Here is a 23,683-nt window from a genome sequence, read left to right on the forward strand (position 1 = left end):
TCTCTTTCAAGAAGGACATTTCTGAGAAAATTATTCCCATATGAGGATGAAAAAGGTTTTCCAACCCGAACGGATTGCTGCCAATTGTAGTCCATCGTCGATAATAATGATAATAATAATAATAATGATAATAATAATAATAATAATGATAATAATAGTGCCTTTCATGAAACCCAAGGTCGCTTTACAGATGAAATAACAGTAAACAACGACACACAACAAGGCAACACCAACAGCTCATACAAAACAAAACAAAACAAACAAAAGCAGATAGGGTGATATATGTAATTAGAGTCCAAAGGCCAGGGTGAACAGCTGGGTTTTAGGAGTTTTTTTGAAAATGTGAAAAAAGAGGGGACGTTGCAGTTCCAGATGACGAGGGCCGCAACACAAAAGGCTCTGTCCCCAAAGGTTTCGGAGCTGAGAGTGGGGAATGTGGAGGAGGCCAGTGTCTGAAGCGCACAAAGTCCGTCAAGGAGGTCTGTCAGGTACTGAGGGGCAAGGAGGGACTTGTAGGTGAGGACGAGGATTTTGTAAGTGATGCAGGACTTGACTGGGCGCCAGCGGAGGTGGATGAGAGTGGGGGTGATGTGCTGCCAGGGCTTGGAGCGGGTGAGGACCCTGGCAGCAGAGTTCTGGACATACTGGAGCCTGTCTAGGGCTTTGCTGGGAACCGGACTCCAGGTGGGAAGTGACATATGCATGAATGAGTTTCTCTGCCACTGGGTCAGAGAGTGATGGCGGTAGTCTGGACAAAGAGAAGGCTCAAACTGTGCTCCACTTAGCGGTAACAGCTCAATTCGGAGTCATTTTTATGACATTTCAACATTTTATTTCACACTTACAAGGGAATTGCAAGATAACCCTAAGGGCTGTCTGGTCTCTTCTGGCTCATGATTACTTTCTGAATTCATCTAATTTCTTGTGAGTTTGGACTTTGAGCCTTGAGCCTGGTATTACTGGCCTCATCCGAAAGGAAAGGATGACATTTTTATTCTCCAAAGCAAAATTAAAAGCCAACTCGGTGAAAGCAATATTGAACAAAGATAAGAGGAAGCCTTTTGTAAAGATCTGTCTGCAGAAAATGTTTTCTTTATCATCATTAGTGGTGCAAGTTGAGTATAAAAAAAATGTATTTTCTGTTTTCACTCTCCTCCTCTCTCGGCTCTGCAACTCCTTTGACAGTGATTACAGCTTCAGCCGTCTCCCTCAGAGACTCGCTCGAGCTGAATGGGGATCATCTGTAAACAGCCTTCATGCCATTGCACACATTTCTTTAATGAGGCTCTGGTTTCTGATTCTGAGAACTAGTTCCTTCTTATGCAGCCATGCTCTGGCCTCATTAGCTCCATTCATTGTTTTCAGACTCCTTTAAAGTGTCCCAGTAACTTCCAGTTAAAGTCTCCGACACAGCATGGACCTGCTACCACGGTACTTCACAGCAGGTCTCATGTTAAATGCTTAATGAGCTGCGCCCGCTCTCCTCCAGACGTAACACTTTGAATTACAACTGAGAAGTTTGATTCTGGCGTCATCGGACCACAAATCTTTGATGCACAGTCCTCTTCTTCTCTCCAGGCATGCTGTCACTGCCTGAAGCACTAACTTATGTATGTTCATGCTGCACTGAGAGATCTGCCTTCTCTGAATCTCTGACCAAGGTTGAAGGAAGAGTCTGTCAGTTGTTACTTACCTGTTCTAATAATGGAGCCTGTGACACACAGAAATCATTTGATGCTGCTCTGTTTTGTTTCAAGGGGTCGTCAGCCCAAAAGGTCAGGAATCACTGGCCTAAGAGATGATACGGTGTACTGATATCATCATATATCAACCTAAGGTACAAACAGGGCAGAGTGAGAGCAGTTAGCCCATAGGCTTCAATGCAGCCGACACCACAGTCTGGCACCAAAGTGAGATTCTGAGACGTAATTATCCTTCCTTCTCTTTTTACTTTCTGTGGGAGAAATGTGTGATCATGTTTGATTCTCTCCCACAAGAATGTCTCATTTGTGCATTGATCTGGTTACCTACTTACCTTCACACCTGGTGTACTTCTGTTAGCAGACTCTGGGTGTCTGACTGTCTTAATAATAATGAGCTAATGGACGACACTGGCCAAGAATTACACACATGTTGTCTGATGCCCTCTTGTTGGAGGACATGATGATACGAGAATCTGTATAACGTACGACAGCTGTGTACAGCTGAGCCGATGTAATGTTACTTTAATAATTTTCTCCGTTAACAGATCTCTCCTACAGAAAATCAAACATGATCACAAATTCCCCCGACAGGTTTCTTGGACAGCAAAAGATAGCTGCCTTCGCTCCCCTTGTTCTTTGTGTGCACCCTGAGAATGAATTTCCTCATTTCATTTCAATTAGCGCAGACAATTAGCATTTAAACGAAAAAGTAAAACTGCTCTGCGTCTCTCTCTCGAGTCTCTCAAACACACTAGAGCCGACTCACCAGTGGTTCAGACTCTTAACAAGCACTATAGAGCAAACAACAAAAAACAAATGGATGTGTAGTCGAAGACTGGAACAGCTGTAATGAGGACTGTGTAATGACAAGAGTAGGAAGCTGTCGCATGTGTTTGAGTTACAGCTGCTGTGTTCACTGGCTGTTATATAATATGCTTTATACAGCTAAAAGAGACAAAGTGCCTTAATGGATGAGGCACATTTAACATCACACACACAGCATAACGGCTGCTGCGGTAATCAAGTACAAACACCTGTGACACACTGTACAGTCGGAGCATCTGATTGTATATTTGGGTTCAAGAGAACAGCATTATATAGATGTTGACCACAAGGATGTTAATGGGGATGAACACAGATTCAAACCATCATCTCAAATGTACGCCGCCTCTGTCTGAAACGTCCAATTACAGAGCACATACACATGATGTTCCGGCAGGAGAGTGTTGCGTTTATTACCAAAACAAACATATAAAAAGACAGTAAAGTACAGAGTGCAACGCTTTTTCCTGTGATAAAAACCTTTTCCTAGAAACGTTCAGTGTGTGAGTACAACCCTTTTACAGCCAATCAGCAGCAGGTGCTCCATTATTGCACAAAAATAGGAGCAATTAGACATCTCGCCAGAGGAATAGTAATCTTGTGTTCAATGAGAGAAGCAGTTTGACGGTTTGAGATCATTTGCAATTGTTGATAAAAAAGAAAACCATCGCTTTGTACTGAAATGATTGACAATGAGCTCCGAGAGAACCGTTAATTTAAGAAACACTCTTAAGAATAAGAATAATCTATAATGTTCCCCTGAATTTTACAAGGCTACTGGTTGAACCAACCTGGAGATGCTGACTCCATATCCTCCTCTTTTGAATCCTTCTTCTTATCTCTAGAGATGAGATCTGGAGCACCCTGTTATTAATAAAGCTATTTAATAAGGTGCAGTGACTTTATACACCTTATTAAAAGCTTAAATATAACCGTGTGCTCCAGATCTCATCTCGTTTGTACTCCGAGTTCAGAAATTAAAAACATCCACCTAACATTTCGCCGTCTTCTTACCCTAAACGCAATTTTGTATCTAATTTCTGCTTCGAGAGGCTCACTTTCAGCTCCGGAGTCAGTTTTACAGAACAGTTCAGTGGCTGAAAGAGATCTGGGATTTAAGAAAACAGCGACAGTACAAGAAGAGTCTTTGAGGGCTGAAGATGAGAAGAACTTCCCCTTCTTCTGCCCTGTGTGTCCCTCTGGTGTAAGTTTTATTTCTGGACGGGTTTTGTGTGGTGAAAAAAAATATATCGAGACTATTTCTCTCCCTTTAACTCAACTGAGGAGTCTGATCTCTCCCTCTTTACTAACCCCGTCTCCTCCTTGGCGCTCACATCGTCTGTTAGTGCAGCCGCTTCTCTTTTCCTCTCCTCCTTCTTCACCTTTGCCTTAACTCCTCGTGGTGGTTTGACATCGGTGGTGGAGTCAGATGTGGAGCTATCGCAGACGGTCGGACCCTCCCACTTTGGTATTTCCAATCCCAGCAACTCCATTAGCTGTTTCATGACCTCGTCCACGTAGCCATGGATACGCAGGTGCGCATGTTTGTCCTGTTAGAAGGAAAATTACAGCTGTGAATTAAACTGCACATCTTGGACAGAGCACGCAAGTGGCATCATTTAACCACCCTTAATTTGTTTTTGGATTTTATAAACACGTGTGTCAGGTGGTGGTGTGTTAATGAAAACTCACGTGTTTCGTGGGCTGCAGGTTGACGATGGCCACTTTCCCTCCTTTGCGCTTGGTGAGGAGTGGAAGGTCTCCACTGGGTTTGATCTGCATGGAGGTGCCGAGCGTCAGTGCCAGGTCTGCTCGTCTGGGTGCAAACACCAGAGAAATGTGTCATAGATAATATATATAATATATAATTCATAGGTGTTCGACTGCTGGTGATGACGTCTTTTAGTCTGTTATCAAGGAGGATTTATTACTGTTGAGAGCTGAGATTTCTTAAGGGTTTGCTACAGCACCGCTATTATATTTATACACATATATACATAGTTGATAATCTTCAACAAAGGGAATATTTTTCATCCAGATGGTGAGATGAAGGAGCAGTGTTGTAAAATGGCCTGCTGCTTTATTTTGTTTTTCTTAAGAGAAACTGTCACTCAGCTGGAGTGTTGCGGCTTTTCAGTAAAACACATCAAGCAAATCCATCTCCACTTCAAATAATCTGCTCGCTGCATCCCTTCATAATGAATGAACAAGTGTAAACACAGCGATTCAACACCAGCAGTCTCGCATTCATGAGAAATGGCGACATAGAGGTTATTTGGATGCAACTCCAGCTCTGCTCGCCATATGACAAAGTAAATGAAAGAATGAGAAAAGAAAGAATCGATGCATGACAACACAACCCTGTAGTGCTGCAATGGCTGAAATCCAGACTGTAGTGTAAATCAAAACCTACATCATGACATCGACCTGCCTCGAACAAACAACTCAGTTCAATGGTGACGGCTCTACATCTCCTCTTTGTGATTGAGATTGTGATTATGCATCTTTTATGGGTCACTTACAGAGCATCCAATTCATGTTGCTGTTATGTTGACTCACAATAGAAGCTTTTTGTGGCTGAAAGATTTAATAGAAACTTTTGTAGCGCAAGAGGCAAATGGAGACATTACAGCAGACTGTTTTCAGCCAGAGTTTTCAGCTCCCAGGGCGTGTTTTATGCCTGACTTCTGCGAGAAGTCAAGACACGTGCTGAATCCAAACTAAAAAAGTAGTATGACGCACAAACTGCTGCAATTTTTGCCCATCTCACCTGCTGGCTTCATCTGCTTTGTTCAGGTCTCTGTCAGGAAGAGCATCCTCCCAGTCCAGTATAGTGCTTATCAGCTTTCCTCTGTTAAACGGAAAGAATACACAGTCATACCAATAAATGGATCAGGGTACATTATTTCAAAATACTGTGAAAGCGTGCGTTTACCTGCATGCTCTGAGTCCTCGGGATCGTACCACGTCGCAGTACCGTCCTGTCGGTTTCAGCCCCATCACACCGATCACTTTTTCTCTTACGTACTGCCTGGAAAACCAAGACCCCTACTGATTACGTCTCCATGCAACCAGATCACTTTTAGTTGTGTTATAATTAAAAGGGAACATTCCCTTTCTCAGCTCAGTTTTTTTGGAGAAGTCCCATCAGTGTTGAAGCAATATATTCCTCCGCATATTCTATTTTGACCTAGAAAGCCTGTATGTAAATGTACTTTATAGACATGCCCTGAAAATAGTGTTTAAAGTTGTCAAACTGCAGGAATTATGTGCTTGGCAATGTGTAACTTTATAAGCACCCAGCAGCTAGTTAGCTTAGTGGGCGTCAGAAGCTAGCATGTGATGCCTCTTTTGATGAATGTAGGCGCTGACAGTACAGCTCCACGATCGGGAGAACTCAGCTTTCTCGGTCAATACAACGCACACTGAAGGATATGTTGCTTGTATTGACTGTATTTACCACCAACACTGATTGGACTTCGACATAAACATGACTTAGACATGGCAAAATGAGGCTGTTTGCACCATAACAAGGTCCATTTACACACATTGATTAAAAACACAAAAACATAATAAATATAGACTCTGAGGCCACTTTATTAGATAAACCAGAAAACACATCTGATTTCTTTAAGACATCATCTCTTTGGAGATATCAGTGATTCATCTGTCTGCTGCAAAGTTGTTAAAAATACATTTATGCCTCTGTTCTACTTCATCCCAAAGGTAATCTACTTGGATGAGATCTTCAGTCTGCGCAGGTCACTGCAGTAAAATGGAGTCACTGTCATTATCAGAGATAATGGACGCTCTGAGAAAGGGCCTATTGTTCTGCTGGGGACAAAAATACAGAACCCACAGCTGGTATACAAAAGCTGCCCCTTGTGTGCAGAAGACCACTCAACATTTTTTACACCGGTTGCTTTTCCCTTTGACACAAAGCATCTGTGTTTCACTCTGCTTTTTATCCCAATTTCTGACTCACGCTGTTACAAAAGAAATCACAGATTTCCGTGACTTGCTAACCTTCATCCTTCTGTTATAATCCAAAAAGGAGTGGAACCCAGCGTGGGTTCTGCTGCTGCAGGGCATCAACAACAGAGCGTTCAGAGACGGCCTTCTGCACGTTTGAGCTATTACTCCTGTGTCCTTTTGGCCTTCCTTTGAACTGCAAGAGGTCTGTAAGTAGTTTCAATCATTTTTCGCTCTCTGTAGAACCTGCAGGAGGAAGCCAGCTCCTGAGATACTAGAGAGATATCTGACACTGTGTACACTAATGTCAGGCGAACTGAAGATTGACAGATGTGGTTAATTTTAGGGACAATATGGATTGATGATGTACATTTGCTGTAATTAAAATCTTAGTCAAAATAAAAATGTACAATAACCAGCAATTGCGTGTAACCAACTACAATTTTTTCATGTAATAAACTTATTTAGTATTTGAGGTACTTGAGTATTTCCATTTTCTGCTACTTTATACATCCACGCCACTACATTTTGGAGGGAAATATACTCCTCTACATTAATCTGATAACTTTAGCTACTAGTTACTTTGCAGATGCAGATTATTAATTCTTTATATATATATATATATATATATATATATATATATATATATATTTATATATATGTAATTATTTGGCATAATATATCGTGTTGCAGCAGCGTGATTTGATGTTTGTGTTACAGAACAAGTGTACCTAATAAAATGGCCTCAAAGTGAAAGTCAGTGAAAGACAGCAGCTTGTCAAGACGGGAATGATCAAAGTTACAAGATGAAAATGTGGGTGATTAATCGGTATTTGTATGCATGAGTGTGTGTGCGTGCGCGCATACCTGCCACACTTCTCACACTCCTCCACAAACATGTTTCCATGAAGCTCTGATAACAAATCCCTAATAGAGCAAGAGGGAGAAGAGTTCACACAGGCAGTAAGATCACACAGATGATATTCACTTAGATCATTGTCCTTGAAGTTAATGTCGAGACTCTTCTACAAAACTTTTTTCTCAGTTGGATCTTTGTGACTCACGCTCTGATAAATATTCTGAGTCCATATTCACGTCGGCGCTCCATCGGGCATATGTGCAGATTAATACCATTCAGTTTACTTAACCAGTTCGTCTGCTCTCTCAGTGATTTCCTCAGAGAACTACCACTTCGCTGTCTACCCTCGTCTAAAAAAAATGTTTTAAAAGTGGAGGGAGAACGAAGAAATGGCTTCCAGGGAAAACAAGTCTTCCAATATGCGTAAAGGCTGGACGTATGCAGTGAATAAAAAATTGGATTCTTGGCCCTGGGTTAGTCAGACCAAACGCTTTCCATTACACTGAGTGTTATTCAAAACGTACTTGAGCGCCTCATTTCTGACACTGCTGAATACGGAGAAACAGATCACAACTCGACACGGGACAAATTGGTGTGAAATAGTGTCACACAGCCCACAATTCTGTATGTTTGTAAAATACAAGAAATGATGAAACACAATGAAGTATCATTCTGTTGTTTCATCCTAAATAAGGAATTCCCTGCATTTTCTGAACAAGTTCCCTTTTTCCTTTAAGTAAGTGTCTCACGTCCACTTCTCACTTATCATTCCCTCGTCTCTCCACTCCACCCGCTTCGCTCCGAGCACAGTGATGTCCCCAAAATGTTCTCAGCATTAGCACATGGGGAACATTTTCATCTACACTTGGATCATTTTGTGAAATGGGAGGAAGGCTGCTGCACTATGAATAATTTTATATTAACTATGCGTCAGCTGAGTACATGTGGTGTGAAGGTGGACCCTCGAAGTGACAAACCCACAGAGGATAATCTCCTGACTCCGCTCTGTGGAGCTTTTTAGCATCTTTCAGTTCATTGTTTTGGTTTAAGGGTCTCTTTAATATTTAGGTTTACCCTCAAGGATTTCATCGACTTTGTTTCTATCAGCAGCCGTTTTCAGGAAAAAAAACCTCTGATAAACGGGCTACAAGCTATCTGCTCAGCGCCAATCACTTTTTTTTTGGCCACACGTGAGAAGTTTGTATCGTCATGTGAAAAATGAGACCGTCCCCGTCTATCTCGGTTGTCTATACGAGCCTGTGGATGATTTGTAAAGTTGTTTAATGCTGCTGGACTGTGGATTTCTTTGTGAAGGACTCAGGTCGGATTTTCCACTACAGATTTTCCACAGAAGTATTGCTTCATGTCTACCAATAACTATGATGTGAGTTAGCAACTGAGTGTATAAAGAGCCCGATGTGTGTATATTGATATCGTACATCTGCAGAAGCCAGGGCAGAGTTACCTGGGGAAGCCTGATCGGACATGCAGGCCGTCCACGTTCTGGCTGATGAGATACTTGAGGTACCCGGCTCTCTGCAGTCCCAGGAGGGCCATGTGAGTCAAGCTGGGCCGGGCATTTTCAAATGTCGTGTCAAAGTGAGGTGACTCGCCCTTTTCTTCTAATGTCCACACACCCTTTGGACCCCTGAAAGAGAACACAGCGATGAACAGGCTGATAGCAGCTGTAATCAGGACTGGGCAGGTTGTGATGTAGTGGGTGGGCTACGTGTCAAACTGGTGTGTGGATTTCGTTCACGGTTGAGTATAAACAATCTGATGGGAAGATTTCTGCAAAATCTGCGAAGCAAACTGACAACATGCTGTCAAATGCTGCAAGTCTGAGTCGACTGAAAATAAGGAAGAATCTCCACAACTAAAATCTACAAAGAAAAGTGGGAAAGTTATATTAAAATATGAGCATATACAGATATATCAACAGCCTTATCAGACAGAAATATTTGCGTACAGTGACATGTTTTCAAACTAAATATCTGTTGTTCAACCTGAGATTTTTCTGTTCACACTTCTTTGATTAACCCGTCAGTTGTGGGTGTCTAAATGAGGGATGAGCGCAGTCAGCACTGGTGCGATCCATCATCCTCACAGTTGCCAAGTTGCTTCGAGGACACGCCACTTATCTTTATGCATTGGATGAGGAAACGTATTCTGTGAATCCTAAAAACGCCTGCGCACCAGTCTCATCTGTCTATCTGGACTTGAACTGTCCCATCTCTCACCATCAATGTGATTCATTGCCTGCTCAGCCAAGACCAGTTCAAAGACACAGCAGCATTAACAGAGAGGCGTGTACTTGACGTCGATAACATCAATCTGAGGGGCTGACTTTCTTTCTCTCAGCTGGAGCATGTGAGTGTGTTTGTGGTGCAGCAGTGGGATTATAATTTGTGTTAGTGGGTCTGATGTGTAGATAGAAACCTTGGTTTTATTGATATTTTGCCGTTCAAGGTCGACCTCCCCTGACTGACAGGCAGAGCAATCAAATATTCATTAAGTCAGGTTTCCAGAGATTTAATCTCCAGACATGTTCATAGGAATTCACAGCAGAATGAATTTAATTAAGGTCTTCCTCAGCTGTTAGGGTAAAATGTGTGTTTGTACAGTAACAAAGGAAATTCTCACACTGATTGAAGAAAACAAAATGAGACGAGATTTATTTCAGATTGTGTTACTGCTTTAAAAGAGCTGCTGGATGTGACCAATACTAATACAAGGCAAGTACCACCCTCATCTGCTCATACAGTGGCACTACAAGAGAAATCAGGAGGCTGCACAAAGAGATCCACGTTACCACAAATAGAAAATAAAAGTTATTAAAGCTTAATGATCATTTCTGGCCTAGATTAACAGTAGGTTGTAGGTTTATACAACTCCATGCAGAAATTGCAAGAGGTCAGTGTCGCCTTGGTTGAGAGAGAAAAACAGCGTGTTTGTCAAAACGGTTGATTGGAGGAAAGAGCTTTACTTGTTTGTGCCTCACCTGAAGTCTGGGATGCCTGATGCTGTACTGATTCCTGCCCCGGAGTGGACAACCAAGTACTCAGATTCTTTTATCAGTTGAGCGAGGGTCTCCACCTTCGCCTTTAGCTCCTCAGGACTATTAAACGTCTACCACAGAACAGAAAACATCAGGTTTAACACAGATGCACTGGTAAATGGTACCTAAATATCAAAAAGATTGGAAGCGATGAAGGCTTGAGAAGGGATGTGTTCATGCACAGAGGTGAGTGACATATAGTCTCAGAGAATTAAAAGTAATGTGTGATGACAGCCGTGCACGAAGAGATCCTCCCACACAGCTTGAACAACCGAAGCCAAAAAAAGACCATACATATGTATATTATGACAGTTATGCAGCTTATGAATGAAAAACATGTTAACAAAAGAAAATCTCTATCGCAGACTGTTATAAAGAATGAAATCTAGTCCATATTTAGGTACAAATGGGACAGAGTTACAAAAACTTGTGAAGTGGATTTACTCAAGAAACTTTGCCTTGGACTGAAAAACTATGATGAAACCAGTTTGTCTGCCGAAAAGTTTTGATTTAAGAGTATTTGTGTCTGCATCTCACACATTATGCACTTATATTGTAATTGAGCACATGTAACAGCTATGGCGACAGAAATGTAAAGTTTATAACACAGCTCTAACAGAGAGGGTGACTTGTAAAGTAAAGTACATTTTCACTGGTACCTTTTCATTATATGCTGTGCCTTTAGGAGTCATATTGTTATTTATTGGCCCTTTGCTTCTCTCCTTCATCTGACTGCTGGAGTTTGTTTTGGTCTCCTCATGTAATCTGATTGTCAGTGTAAGATTTAGCTGTGCAGGCTATAATTACAACACAAACAGAGGACACTGGCTACTTTACAGACAGGAATTAACCCATACATTACAATGCTTGTCATTAAATCACCCCACTGTTTACAAAGCAGCTACACATGACGCCACCTGGACCAGCTACGACACTAAAACCTCGTCAGTAAATTAAAAACCTTTCATTTGTAATTGTGTACTCATACATTGAGTCATTTCAACTCTTTTCTTTCATCCTAACGACCGAACATGATCCAACCATCCTCGGTTCACCTGCTAACAGCCGCTTTGAAGCTAACAAACTTAGCCCACAGCAGCTAAGCTAGCTTATCTTTTTACCTCTGGAAGTCCGCAGACACCTTTGTCTGCGTACGGCGAGAGTCCGGCTGCATAATTCACAGACATTGTTGTTGTCGTCGTGTTTTTTTTGTTTGTTTTTGTTTATCGTTTTGGTTCAGAGAGCTGCTCCTGTATTGTAACACTCAGTGAGCTCCCAGGCGGGTTTTTAACTGTGTTGTTTAACTGACGTCATCTTTGCGCGACGGAGTATGCTGCATTCAAAAACGGAGGAAAATAGCATTTTACCAAATCTCCTCAATATTCTTTGTTTGGATGAATAAATGTCGAGTTTTCACATAGATGTAGACCTACACACGAGAGGTAAAAGGTCCCCAGCAAACTGTAGGGTATTGAAAAACAAACATTTGTTAATTTCTGATAAAATTTCCCACATTAACGTTATTTTTGCTGGATTTCACAGATCGTGTTAGGCAAAGTTAACCCTAGTATGACTCAAACACACATCAAAAATGTATTACCTCCTGTGCAAGATTGTATTTGCAGAGATTTAATATTTTGAGTTTCTAATAGCCTTGAAGAAAGCCTGACAGAGCAATGATGCCATCTAGTGACCAGTTGAAGAACTTAGGTACATCTACTAATGTGAAGTACATTGAAGTAGCTCACAATGGAGAGGAACAAACCTGCACCAACACACATGTACCATCAGGTGTATATAAAGTGTAGCAAAGAAGGAAGACCAAAAATAAATAAAAAAAACAACGCGAGTGAGCCAATAAATCTTTATTTCTCAGTTTTTAAATAGCCGAAAATAAAAAATAAAAGATGAGTGAATAGAATAATACGGTGACCATTCATACAGCTACATGTGCATATCAGTTACGGTTCCTGTTAAAGCTGTAAACCAACTCTGAAGACCATCTAAAAGAGGAAAACGGTTGCTTGTCTTAATTGTTTTGTTTATGTAATTCATTATCCTGAGAAATTCAGTATGAAGTGCCAATTTGAGTAAATGAAAACAATCAATATTGCTGATGCAAAAAATACACAAAGAGGATACCCATGCACTCTGAAGGTTATATCAAAACCCGTCCACTCTCCGCTGACACAAGGAATAGAAAATGAAAATCAAAACACGGCGGCCTTGTTCTCTCTCATCTCAACTTTGAGAATCCTGACTGATACTGCAACAACACCTTTCGACAGACACTTGTCCTACAGAAGCTTTTTTTTGTTTGCCAATTAAACCTAATAATCTCATCACATAAATCATTCTCAAGCAAAGATTGCAGGCATAATGTCTAACCAAAGAAAGAGACAAAAAAAAACAAAGCTCACAAGAGAGCAATCAAACAGAAGAATACAACACAGTCTTATAATGTTTTGGGCTTTCTTTTACACCTTTTTAGCTCTTTGGCTCCGTCAGGCCTCTAAAAGAGAAAACCTGAGGAGAGATACAAATCTGATCTTTAATTACTTCTGCCCATCTCCCCAAAAAACTTCCTACACGACTCTTAAATCTGAGCTACTTCAAATAACATAACCCCCACACTCAAAAAGACAGAAACACATCCAACGGTAATCAGAAGAAACACAGCAAAGATCAATTTCATGTTACCAAAAAAGTTCACATTTGACCCGATGACTCAGCTTGCCAGGCGGTCGTCCAGATAAAAAGTTCTCTGGGATCTCTTTCGAGACCAGTCTTTCTTATCGGCGAGCTGAAAACAGATCATAATGTAGGTAAACAGTCCACCAGTAAAAGAGACAGAAAGCTTCCGATGATGTTCTGGCATGCACAAGAACTCTGAAAACATCGTCTCGTGACATCCCGTCCGATTTGAAGCGAGACGGACTGTGAAATTTGAAAATGTCTGATTCAACGTATTTTCAGTAGACTGTTCAACACAAACAGGCTTCTTGAAGTCCTCAGTCTTCTGTCGGTCACTGGGACAGACCGTTGGCGAGCAACACCCAGTTACAATTAGGGAAATAAGGATATGCGAGAGAAACGCTGAGCAAAGTTTGGAAGTGTTTGCACCAGTGCAAATGTTGCTATCGTTAACAGTGGTATTAACCCCACAATACCATTTACTGTACAATAACTCAGTAGGATGAAGTAATAGTTTAAGTTATACTCTCAATGTAAGGTTTAGGGTGATAATGAAAACTGTTGAAGAAACTGGTGACTTTTGTGCTGGTGCAAATCTTTCCAGGTCTGACTCTTCCACAACGGTGCATCGGTTTATGCCTGCGAAAAAAGGAATTCGGAGGCTCAGGAAAAAACAGCTCTTTTCATTGGTTTAGAAGTGGGAAGCTTCAAATCTTTCTTCGTTGTCGACCTAGAATTTCTGGCAACCCAGACAGAAAAAGGTGGAAGCGTATGTCAGCTAGATTGAGGGCGCTGTTGAGAAGCATGTCATGACTCCTCGTTGCCTGAGTCATCCTCATCGTAGCAGCAGTCGCCGTCCCCGTCTTCCACATCGTCTTCGTCATAGTAGTAGTCATAGAAGAGGTCGGAGCCTTCGTCGGGGGCCGGGGCACGCGTGCGGACGCAGTATTCGGCCAGCGTGGTGGGCACCTTCACGCCGTCGCGCTCGGCTTCCGCCTTGGTGGCCAACACTTGTTTCCTGAGGGAGATGTTAGATGATGAGTCAAGATTCAAACTTTGCATTGTGGTTCTTCAAATTTTGGTCCAAGTTTTGTGGGTGACGACCTGTCAGTGCGACTGTTTACCTGATGATCTCCACGTATTCTCGGTCCTTGCCCTTGCTGTCCCTCCATTTGCGGTACATGACAGAGGCGTCCACATTCGCAGGAGAGAAGGTGTTGGGTTCATTCAGCAGTGAGATCACACTCAGCAAAATGGTCCTGGGAGAAAACACAAACACCATATTCACACCAAGATTAGCGCTTATATGCAGGTTTTTTAACTGCAGGTCAATCCACAAAAAACAGGCGATTGACTCTTACATATAATAACATTAATTAGGCATCCATAACCTATGTGGAAAGCAGCCATCGTCAAAGTCATTAGTTTCACCCGTGCTTGTGCTCTTAAATCAAAAAGACTGCAGTGAAAAAGGGTTTTTCTTTCTTATAAAACAAGGCTGGAAGAAATAAGAACAGAATTGTCACCTATGTGATTCATTTTCATAGATACACAAATTATAAATTGAACAAAACAAAGCCTTGATCATTTTGGTCATATAAAAATGCAAACATATCCATATTTTATAAGTTGCTCTATATGAGAATGCAACAAAAATTGTACTTCCTCTTACAACATTATCTATAAAGGTTGACCTCATTTTGTTTGTGGCTGAGTATTAAGTGGGTTCAGTTAAGGTTGAGCTTTTTATTTTTAGCAGTGGTGGAGAATTTCTTGATGTGGAGGCCCTTAATAAATTATGACTTAATGAATTATTTGGAAGAAATGGTTGCTCTGATGCAAATCCAAATAAAGAAATCTAACCCTAACCCTGTTTAAAAGGAAATATTTAACTTTTTACACTTAATGGTAATACCCACACATTCTGTTTGTCTACAGCATATTAATGGAGGAGCCTGATGACAGCCTCAGCAAAAACCAGATCACATTACAAATTTGGTGTCGTTTACCCAGATGTTAATTCAATGATAGCTTCTGGGAGCTTCTGAGGTGAATCCACTAAAGAAAAATGTTTGTGAGACTATAAGGAAGGGAGGCACCCAGAAAAGAGAGACATATCAGGAGAGATAATGAGGGAGAGCACTAACCGGACATTCTGGGTGGGATTCCATCTCTCTGAAGGCAGCTCTCCACTCTGCGGGTCGTCCACTGGAGGGTGCAATATAGAAATACACACATCTCCATTCTGAAAACAGAGGAAATACAATCATTTTACCATGTAATGCTTCAGAAAGCCACAGAAAGATGCATTATCAAATAAAATTTTGCGATAACTGAATGAAAAGGTGTTATTTTGTATTACCGTTTATAATGTGTGTATTGTAAAACAGTTTGTGTATTTTTTCTTGTGGTATTAAGAGTTGAGTTTGTGTTCCAATTGTCTTTTGTGCATTTGTTGTTGAGTTTTACCCATTTTAAAGACCCATCTACAGACGAGCTTGCAAATTGGCTTCTACCACACACGCTGTGGTGGTATCAGTTTATGCTACTTACTTGTCCCTATACAAACAAACTTTCAAATAAAATATATTTAATAATATATAATAATATATTTCATATTATAAAATAGATGTAGGGTGCGATACTTTACCTCATAGATGTTAGGGTGCCACATCTTGGTGAGGAACCGGAAGGCTGGTGGGGAGTATGGGTAGTCTATAGGGAACTTGATCCGAGCCTGGGGCAAAAAAAACAGGTCTTTACATGTAGCTGTTCACTGTGTTGACTACATTATATTGAATGGTGTACAATATTTTTACAAAAAAGCTAGATTATTACTAATTTCATACGGTGTGATCATACAAGTAGAGCAGTAAAATAGGTTTCTCATGTGAAAGAAATTTTTGTATCTGCTCAAAACAATTAATAACTTTAAAAGATGGACTGTGTAGTTTTGGGGGAAGACATTTTAATCTGAAGAGAATGATCTTCATTGGCTGATTTTTTTTTATGCCTGAACAAACTCTCTTCGTTTTCATGACTGAATTAACAAACTGACCTAAAAAGGACAACACAATGTCTGCTTTACTTTGTTTATATGTGGCGGACCCTGCCACCTTTCTACCTTCAAACAGTGTTCTGGGGACCTTATTTTCCTCTGAGAACAGCTTGTTTATTCACTTACGGAAAAAATAAATATTTCTGAGTTTGTATTATTACCTCATTAATATTGTAAATATTAAAATTCTCAGTTTGATTTTCTTCTCCAAAAGTACACAGTGCCCCTTTAAAGTAGACATGCAACTTTACAGGTATCAGGTGTACTGTTTTACTGTCATTTATTTTATTGTGTGCGCATGTGTTGATGTTTTAATGAACTGTCAGATCAAGTTGTATCCTTTTCTATTCTTACCTTGAAATACCCCCCTTCATAGTGAGTGTTTGGGGGTCCGAAGATGGCCACTTCCCAGTTGTACATGTCAGCCTCGTCCACCAGTGTTATTTTGAAGCCCTCGACAGGCTGCTCCTGAAGGCTCTTCATCTCCAACATGAGTGCTTTCTGTGAGCTGGCTACATGAGAGTGGTCGTGTTGCGCCATACTGGACCGGGTTAGCTTTCAAAGATTACCTGGAGCCGACAGCTGACTAACTAGCCAAAACACCCAACCGACACCGAAAAAATAACTTGAGTGTTTTCGATGCTCGGAGACAATGAAACAGGCCAAACCAGCCAGGCTGCGCACAAACCAAACAAAGGTTGCGTTGATTTGTCCCCAAATATGCAGGATTATTTACCGATGTCAGTGCTCAGAAACTGGTGAACACACCAAACCATAGTGGCTGAGCAGCACCTCGGGCTTTAGTTGATCTACCTGGCAGGGCAGCCGCGGATATAACCCGTAATCTACTGGTAGCTGCTGGCTAAAGTAAGCTAGCTAACAAGCTCTACCTTCCCGACCAGCCGAAGCCGAGTTTACCGCGGCACGAATACTTTCTACTTCCATACGAGAGCCAGATTAGACGAGAAAACTCAACTATCGATTTGAAATGCTAGCAAACAAAAACTCCCACGATAATAGTCAGAAATGTTGTAGATATCGCCCTAACAGGAGCCTGGGCAAAGAAGAATGTTGTCAAAGGAGTCCCCTCTCCCCTCAACACAGGCGATGGCGCCCTGTGTCGCCTGGGATTTGTAGTCCGGTGTTCTCCTGTAAACATTATTTTTAACCTTGAAAGCAACCACGAAGCCACGCAATAACGGATAAAAAGACTCGGTTACACAGACAAACAGCTAACAAGGGAAGTTTGTTCAGTTTTGATGGTTAGTTTTTAAATATTTTGTTCAAGACGGAATTAAGGCGACTACATTCGCCAGTTGTCTGACGTCACGAAAACACGAATGTTGTTTGTGTTTCTGAAGAGCAGCCGTGACCTATTTTCATTCTGAAATCATTTGAACTCAACAACACATATTTATGAAGTTTATTTAATTCAGATAGTAATATGTACTATTAGAACTACAGTTGAACGAAGGTTATTTATGTGTACTTTATTTTTTTCTCAAGATGTGCTTGTGACGTCTAGAATGTGCGCCATTTTGTAGAAAGTCCTGAAAACTGCCTTTCTTCTGCCTGAACGATTAGTTAATTTTAAAACTGGACCATGTAACGCCGTGGTGTTGATAAGGGTGGGTGTTTCAGGCTGATATTGATATAGATTTAATTAATTTATGTTTTTTAAATTAATTTTACACCGTGAGGACGGCAAGCGGTTTTCTTTGTTACGTCTTATTTACGCGACAGAAGGCACTTCGGACCCCGCAACGACAGAAAGTTCGTGATGAGTTCGAAATCACGACGCCGGAACCGCTCTAAGTCCAGAAGTCGCAGCCGGGATCGGCAGAACAGGTCCAGGGTGAGCAAGTCTCGTTCCCCGGAGGAGAGGAGAGGCCGCAGTCGGTCTGCGGACAAGAAAAGACCCGCCCGTGGACGAGGAGGACGGTCTGGCAGCGGGGACTCCAGCGATGGCTCTGCTGGCCCGCGTCGGCCTCAGCACAGGGACCGTGCAGGTTCCAGGAGCGGCTCGGAGGGCGACAGGAGACGAGGACCACAGCGACCCGGGAGCAGTGCGAGAGGTCGATCATCAAGGTAACTGTCTCTGCTGGCTGATTCGACCTGGTTGGTGTTTAACGTGTTTAACGCGTTACAAGTTTTACGTTGGCTGTGTGACGAGTAGATGAATAAGACGTTACAACAACAAGCTGTTAATCTGTGAATTTAACTGTAAACCTGAGCCCGCGTGTCCCCCTGTTTAATCAGTATCTGTTTTTTTTTACCTTAAAATATCAGCTTTAAAATAATGTTGATGGTACAGTGTCTTGTAATGGGGTAAATGGTGTCTCCATCACCTTTGTCTGCACTGTGTAACTTCAGTGAGAGGGTAGGATCACAGTGTTACTACATGTTTACTTCAACACATAGTATTGTTATAATGTAATGAGTTTTGTTTGTAGTTAGCACCTACATTACGTCTGACAAACTGTTATAGACCTGGGACTTGTATTTAGGACAGTAACTCAGTAACTGTGGAGGGCGCCAAATCACACAAAATGCCAATTTCTACATAATGATGCTTTAACCTTAATATAATCCACAACTCCTCATTAAAAAAATCACAATATTATTCAACCTTGATGGAAATGTAAGTATTTTTAATAACACACACTAATTTCTCCCAAGGGTGATCAATAAAGGAACATCTTATCTTATCTTACACGGGAGAATTTAATATTGTTGTTAAGCAACTGTACAAGGTATGATAACCATCAATTTTCATAGCACAGTTACCTTGAAACTAGGGCTGCACAGTCATTCGATGCTAGCATTGGGCAAGTGACGGGATACGCCAGTCTCATGCCCAGATCGTAAAATGCCGATCAAAATCAATCAACTAGCAACTTTGTTTTGGTGATGCTGCTTCCACTGTAGACAAGGACCCAGTAAAAAAAATCCTGATGCATCAACAAAGCAGCTCTTTTCATGTTCCCTATTACAGTCTGCAGATATTTACATTCAAGCTTGCTGAAGAGTATATAATACCTTGAGTCTCTGGTTGGTTGCCCATTCTGGAGCAAAAATGTAGTAAATCATATCTCTGTCGTTCTTTGTCTGTCTCAGCTCTGATTCAGATGATTCCAGAGTGAGGAGGAGGAGAAAGGAAACGGAGAACCGGGCAGGAACATCTCGAGAGGGGAGAAGGGGAAGGTCCCATCACAGCTCTGACTCCCGCGATGGAAGTAGCGACAGAGAAGGGAGGAGACAGAGAAGTCCTGACAGAGACAGACAGAAGAGGGAGCGAGACAGAGACAGAGAGAGGCGGAAGAGCAACAGCAGAGACAGGGACAGAAAAGGAGACAAAAGCCGAGAGCCAAGGAAGAGGAGCGAAGACAGGGAGGAAGGGAGGAGCGCCCGAAGCAGAGAGAGTGCCGTCAGAGACAGAGGGAGGCGTCGCTCCAGTTCACAGGAGTCATATGATAGCTCGGGGGGTCGCTGTGAGGTCAGTGTAGCCAAAGAAAAGGAGGACAAGAAAAAACAGAAGGATATGTTGAAAGCTCTGGAGACACCTGAGGAGAAGAGGGCCAGACGACTGGCGAAGAAGGAAGCAAAGGAGAAGAAAAGGAGAGAGAAAATGGGATGGAGTGAGGAGTACATGGGTTACACCAATGCAGACAATCCCTTCGGTGACAACAACTTATTGGGCACGTTCAAATGGCAGAAGGTGAGTCAGAGAACATTGTTTAACAGTCAAGCATATCCAAAATGTGTTTGTAGTCCCATAACTTGGCTTTGAATATTGTAACTCATCCTAGATTCGTGTTTTTGTGTGCTTTTTCAGGCGTTGGATGTGAAAGGCATCGGCCATCTTGGAGAAAAAGATCTTAAAGAACGGAACAAATGTATCCAGGAGGAAAACCGCAGAGAGCTGCAGAAGGTATGAACTGAATGAGCGTTAAGTATAACGTTGGATTGTTTTGAGTCACGGCCTTTCCATTTATCATATTAACTTTGTGTATCAAGGTAAAACAGCTGCGCCTGGAGAGGGAGCGAGAAAAGGCCATGAGAGAGACGGAGCTGGAGATGCTGCAGAGGGAGAAGGAAGCGGAGCATTTTAAGACCTGGGCTGAACAGGAAGACAACTTCCATCTACATCAGGCCAAACTCAGGTGAGTGTGTGCATCAACAATTAACCAGCCTCCTCTTCTCGTGTCAAAGACGAGGATTTATTTGGTTTCCAGTAAAGATACACTCCTACAGCTGTCTGACAATACTGTGCTGTGTGTCCAGGTCTAAGATTAGAATCCGTGATGGTCGTGCTAAACCTATTGACCTGCTGGCGAAGTACATCAGTGCAGAAGATGACGATCTCGCTGTGGAGATGCACGAGCCTTACACCTTTCTCAACGGGCTGACAGTCACCGACATGGATGACCTGCTGGAGGACATTAAGGTGTGGTTATGTTACACAGGATGTAGTAATGTAATTAGGGATGCAACTGACTATTGTTTTCATTCTTGATTAAGTAAACTTATTATCATAAATGTCAAAGAAAAGCAGCAGATCCCTACATTTAAGAAGCTGGAACCAGCAAATATTTGACATTTTTGCTTGAAAAAATGACCTAAACAAGTACGTGATTATCAAAACAGTTGGCTTCTAATTTTCTTTCAATTGACCAATCAATGAATCGACTGATTGTCGAATTGTTGTAGCTCAAAATGCAATAACAAGTAAGAAAACTGCAGCGTTGTTTAACTCTTGTAATATTTCCAGTAACTGTGAACTCACACTAAACATGGTAATGTTCAAAATTACAAACTTGATTTTGTGATTAGTCTTCTAACACTTTGTCAGCAAATGGACCACCTGCTGAAATGATGTAATCACCTCTCTGCCAGACTTGATCGTCTGGTTAAGATTTTAAAGAATATTTAAGAATTAATTGTGCAAGTTTAAACCAAAGCAACATTCATGTTCTTACTTGTAGAAAAATTAGACAAATCCCACTGACAATTGGTACACTGTGTGTGTGTGTGTGTGTGTGTGTGTGTGTGTGTGTGTGTGTGTGTGTGTGTGTGTTGTTTTTAACAGATCTATTTTAGTGTCCTCAGTCAGATCTCTCTGTCATTGTCTTTTTCTGACACAGAGGGGCGCCAAGTCCCAAAATGTAAAGATTTCATTCTCTGACAGGTTAAATTTGACTTGAATGTGAAACCTGTGAATAATGTCAATGTAAAATGTCATATATAATCTTATAATCATATTAATCTTGAATAATTACCAAGCCCCAACATGTTAACTGATGTTTATCTCGTGCAGATTGACCCCAAACATGACAAAGGCCACGTGCTAACGCTTGCTTCGCAACTATTTTTCTCAAATTGGTCTTCAATTATTAACTGAATGGGTGTTGTTTTGCTGGTAGGTGTACATGGAGTTGGAGCAAGGGAAGAACGTGGACTTCTGGAGAGACATGACGACCATCACCGAGGACGAGATCACCAAACTGAGGAAACTGGAGGCCTCTGGGAAAGGACCAGGTACATAATTTTTCTGTGAAACAAATGCTGCATGGTTTCTCTTTGTTTTTGTGTGTGCAACAGGAAGCTGCACTCAACCCCATTTATTCCCCCTTTATGTTCAATGCAATCTTTTTGATTCTCAGGTGATCGTCGTGAGGGCATCAACACAGCCGTGAGTACAGACGTACAGATTGTGTTCAAAGGGAAGACATACAGCCAGCTGCAGGCGCTGCACCTGAACATCGAGACGAAGATTCGGGCTGGAGGGTCCAACCTTGATATCGGTTACTGGGAGAGTCTGCTGCAGCAAGTCAGAGTCTACATGGCCAGAGCAAGGTACGAATGGGGGAACCTGTATTGTAGTAATGTACATGCCTGATTTCAATGCATGTTCCCAACATGAATCTACAGTAAAACTTAATGGAACAGATGGATCGCAATTTGTCTGGATAGATGTTTGAAATGTGTTTGTGTAAAACCACAATTTTCTGTCCCAGGTTGAGAGAGCGACACCAGGATGTGCTGCGTCAGAAGCTGTTTAAGCTGAAACAGGAACAGGGGGTGGAAAGCGAACCTTTGTTCCCCATCATCAAAGAGGAGCCAAGGAGCGACGAAGAAGTGTAAGTTACCTAGAAACAGCACACATCCTGAAAAAGTTGGCCCAGTCAGTTGATATGCATATTATTAGTGGCAGTAACCTGAGGTTCAACTTTCACTTCACACTATCAATTCTCACTTCAGTAAGGATGTGCGTTATTAACTCAAATATATGTAAAATACTTCCTTTTTTTTGTACCATCAGGGAGAGAGAAGAGCAACCAGGCACGTCAACCACAGAGGAGCCGGGCCAGTCTTCATCCTCCACAAGACACAAGAGCAGAGAAACGGAAGAGGACGAAGACGACGCCGAACCTTCAACATCCAGAGCGGGAAACCAAGATGAGGACGGAGGAGAAAAGGGTGACAAGGATGAAGAGGAAAAAGGCGAGGTGGTGGAGGCCGTGCTGACGGAGGAGGACTTGATCCAGCAGAGCCAGGCGGAGTACGACTCCGGTCGCTACAGCCCCTCGCTGCTCACGTCCTCCGAGCTGCCGCTGGACTCGCACACAATCACAGTGGAAGAGGACACGCACAGGCTGCAGTTAGCACGACGACAGCTACAAGTCACCGGTACAGCTAAAAGATTTGCAGTGAATTCTCAGTAGTCTTCGATGTACAAAAATGTGTTTATTTACAAATGTGTGATGTATATTTCTCCCCAAGACACTCACTGTTGCTTCTTTGCCTTCTGTATCAGGTGATGCCAACGAGAGCGCCGAAGACGCCTTCATACGTCGAGCCAGAGAGGGCATGGGCACCGATGAGGCCCAGTTCAGCGTGGAGTTTCCCGTCACGGGGAAGATGTACCTGTGGGCGGACAAGTACCGTCCCAGAAAACCCCGCTTCTTCAACAGGGTCCACACAGGCTTCGAGTGGAACAAGTACAATCAGACGCATTATGACTTCGACAACCCTCCGCCCAAGATCGTCCAAGGTTACAAGTTCAACATCTTCTACCCGGACCTGATCGACAAGCGCTCCACCCCACAGTACTTCCTCGAGCCCAGTCCTGACAACAAGGACTTTGGGATTTTAAGGTTCCACGCAGGCCCTCCGTATGAGGACATTGCCTTTAAGATCGTGAACAGGGAGTGGGAGTACTCGCACCGACACGGCTTCCGCTGTCAGTTCGCCAACGGGATCTTCCAGCTGTGGTTCCACTTCAAGAGGTACCGCTACAGGAGATAGAGGCCGTATAACAAGATGGACCAAGAGCCCAGTCACTGTATATTATATAGGCCGTGCAGTCAATGTGATTTGTTGTATGTTTTTTTAGCTGCTCTCATACATAAAGCAGTTTGTTAAATCTCCAAATGACTCTGTACTGTTGGCTGAAAAAGTAAATTGTAATGTCTGAAAATGACACATTAAAGATTTTTTTCCCACTTTTTAATCGT

The 23,683-nt window shown here is 42.1% G+C and overlaps 3 protein-coding genes across 3 annotated transcripts; 1 reads left to right on the forward strand and 2 right to left on the reverse strand.

Moving 5' to 3' along the window:
* Window positions 1-2,913: 2,913 nt before the first annotated feature.
* On the reverse strand, window positions 2,914-11,698 carry sirt6 (sirtuin 6). Its single transcript, XM_073491250.1, has 8 exons — window positions 11,536-11,698; window positions 10,358-10,485; window positions 8,822-9,004; window positions 7,365-7,424; window positions 5,461-5,556; window positions 5,296-5,376; window positions 4,218-4,341; window positions 2,914-4,075 (listed from the first exon to the last, which is right to left on the reverse strand). Exons 1-8 carry the CDS (start codon window positions 11,599-11,601, stop codon window positions 3,782-3,784), a joined length of 1,032 nt encoding a protein of 343 aa, XP_073347351.1. The 5' UTR covers window positions 11,602-11,698; the 3' UTR covers window positions 2,914-3,781.
* Window positions 11,699-12,264: 566 nt separating this feature from the next.
* LOC141016872 (ubiquitin-conjugating enzyme E2 R1-like) lies at window positions 12,265-17,272 on the reverse strand. Its single transcript, XM_073491441.1, has 5 exons — window positions 16,521-17,272; window positions 15,759-15,845; window positions 15,256-15,353; window positions 14,233-14,367; window positions 12,265-14,126 (listed from the first exon to the last, which is right to left on the reverse strand). The coding sequence occupies exons 1-5, from the start codon at window positions 16,704-16,706 to the stop codon at window positions 13,916-13,918; spliced, it is 717 nt and encodes a 238-aa protein (XP_073347542.1). The 5' UTR covers window positions 16,707-17,272; the 3' UTR covers window positions 12,265-13,915.
* Window positions 17,273-17,915: 643 nt separating this feature from the next.
* cactin lies at window positions 17,916-23,679 on the forward strand. Its single transcript, XM_073491142.1, has 10 exons — window positions 17,916-18,254; window positions 19,284-19,884; window positions 20,002-20,097; window positions 20,184-20,329; window positions 20,451-20,613; window positions 21,590-21,704; window positions 21,830-22,022; window positions 22,184-22,306; window positions 22,489-22,856; window positions 22,984-23,679. The coding sequence occupies exons 1-10, from the start codon at window positions 17,947-17,949 to the stop codon at window positions 23,472-23,474; spliced, it is 2,604 nt and encodes an 867-aa protein (XP_073347243.1). The 5' UTR covers window positions 17,916-17,946; the 3' UTR covers window positions 23,475-23,679.
* The last annotated feature ends 4 nt before the right edge of the window (window positions 23,680-23,683 follow it).

The sequence above is a fragment of the Pagrus major genome, chromosome 21, assembly GCF_040436345.1.
Source record: "Pagrus major chromosome 21, Pma_NU_1.0".
Lineage (NCBI taxonomy): Eukaryota > Metazoa > Chordata > Actinopteri > Spariformes > Sparidae > Pagrus > Pagrus major.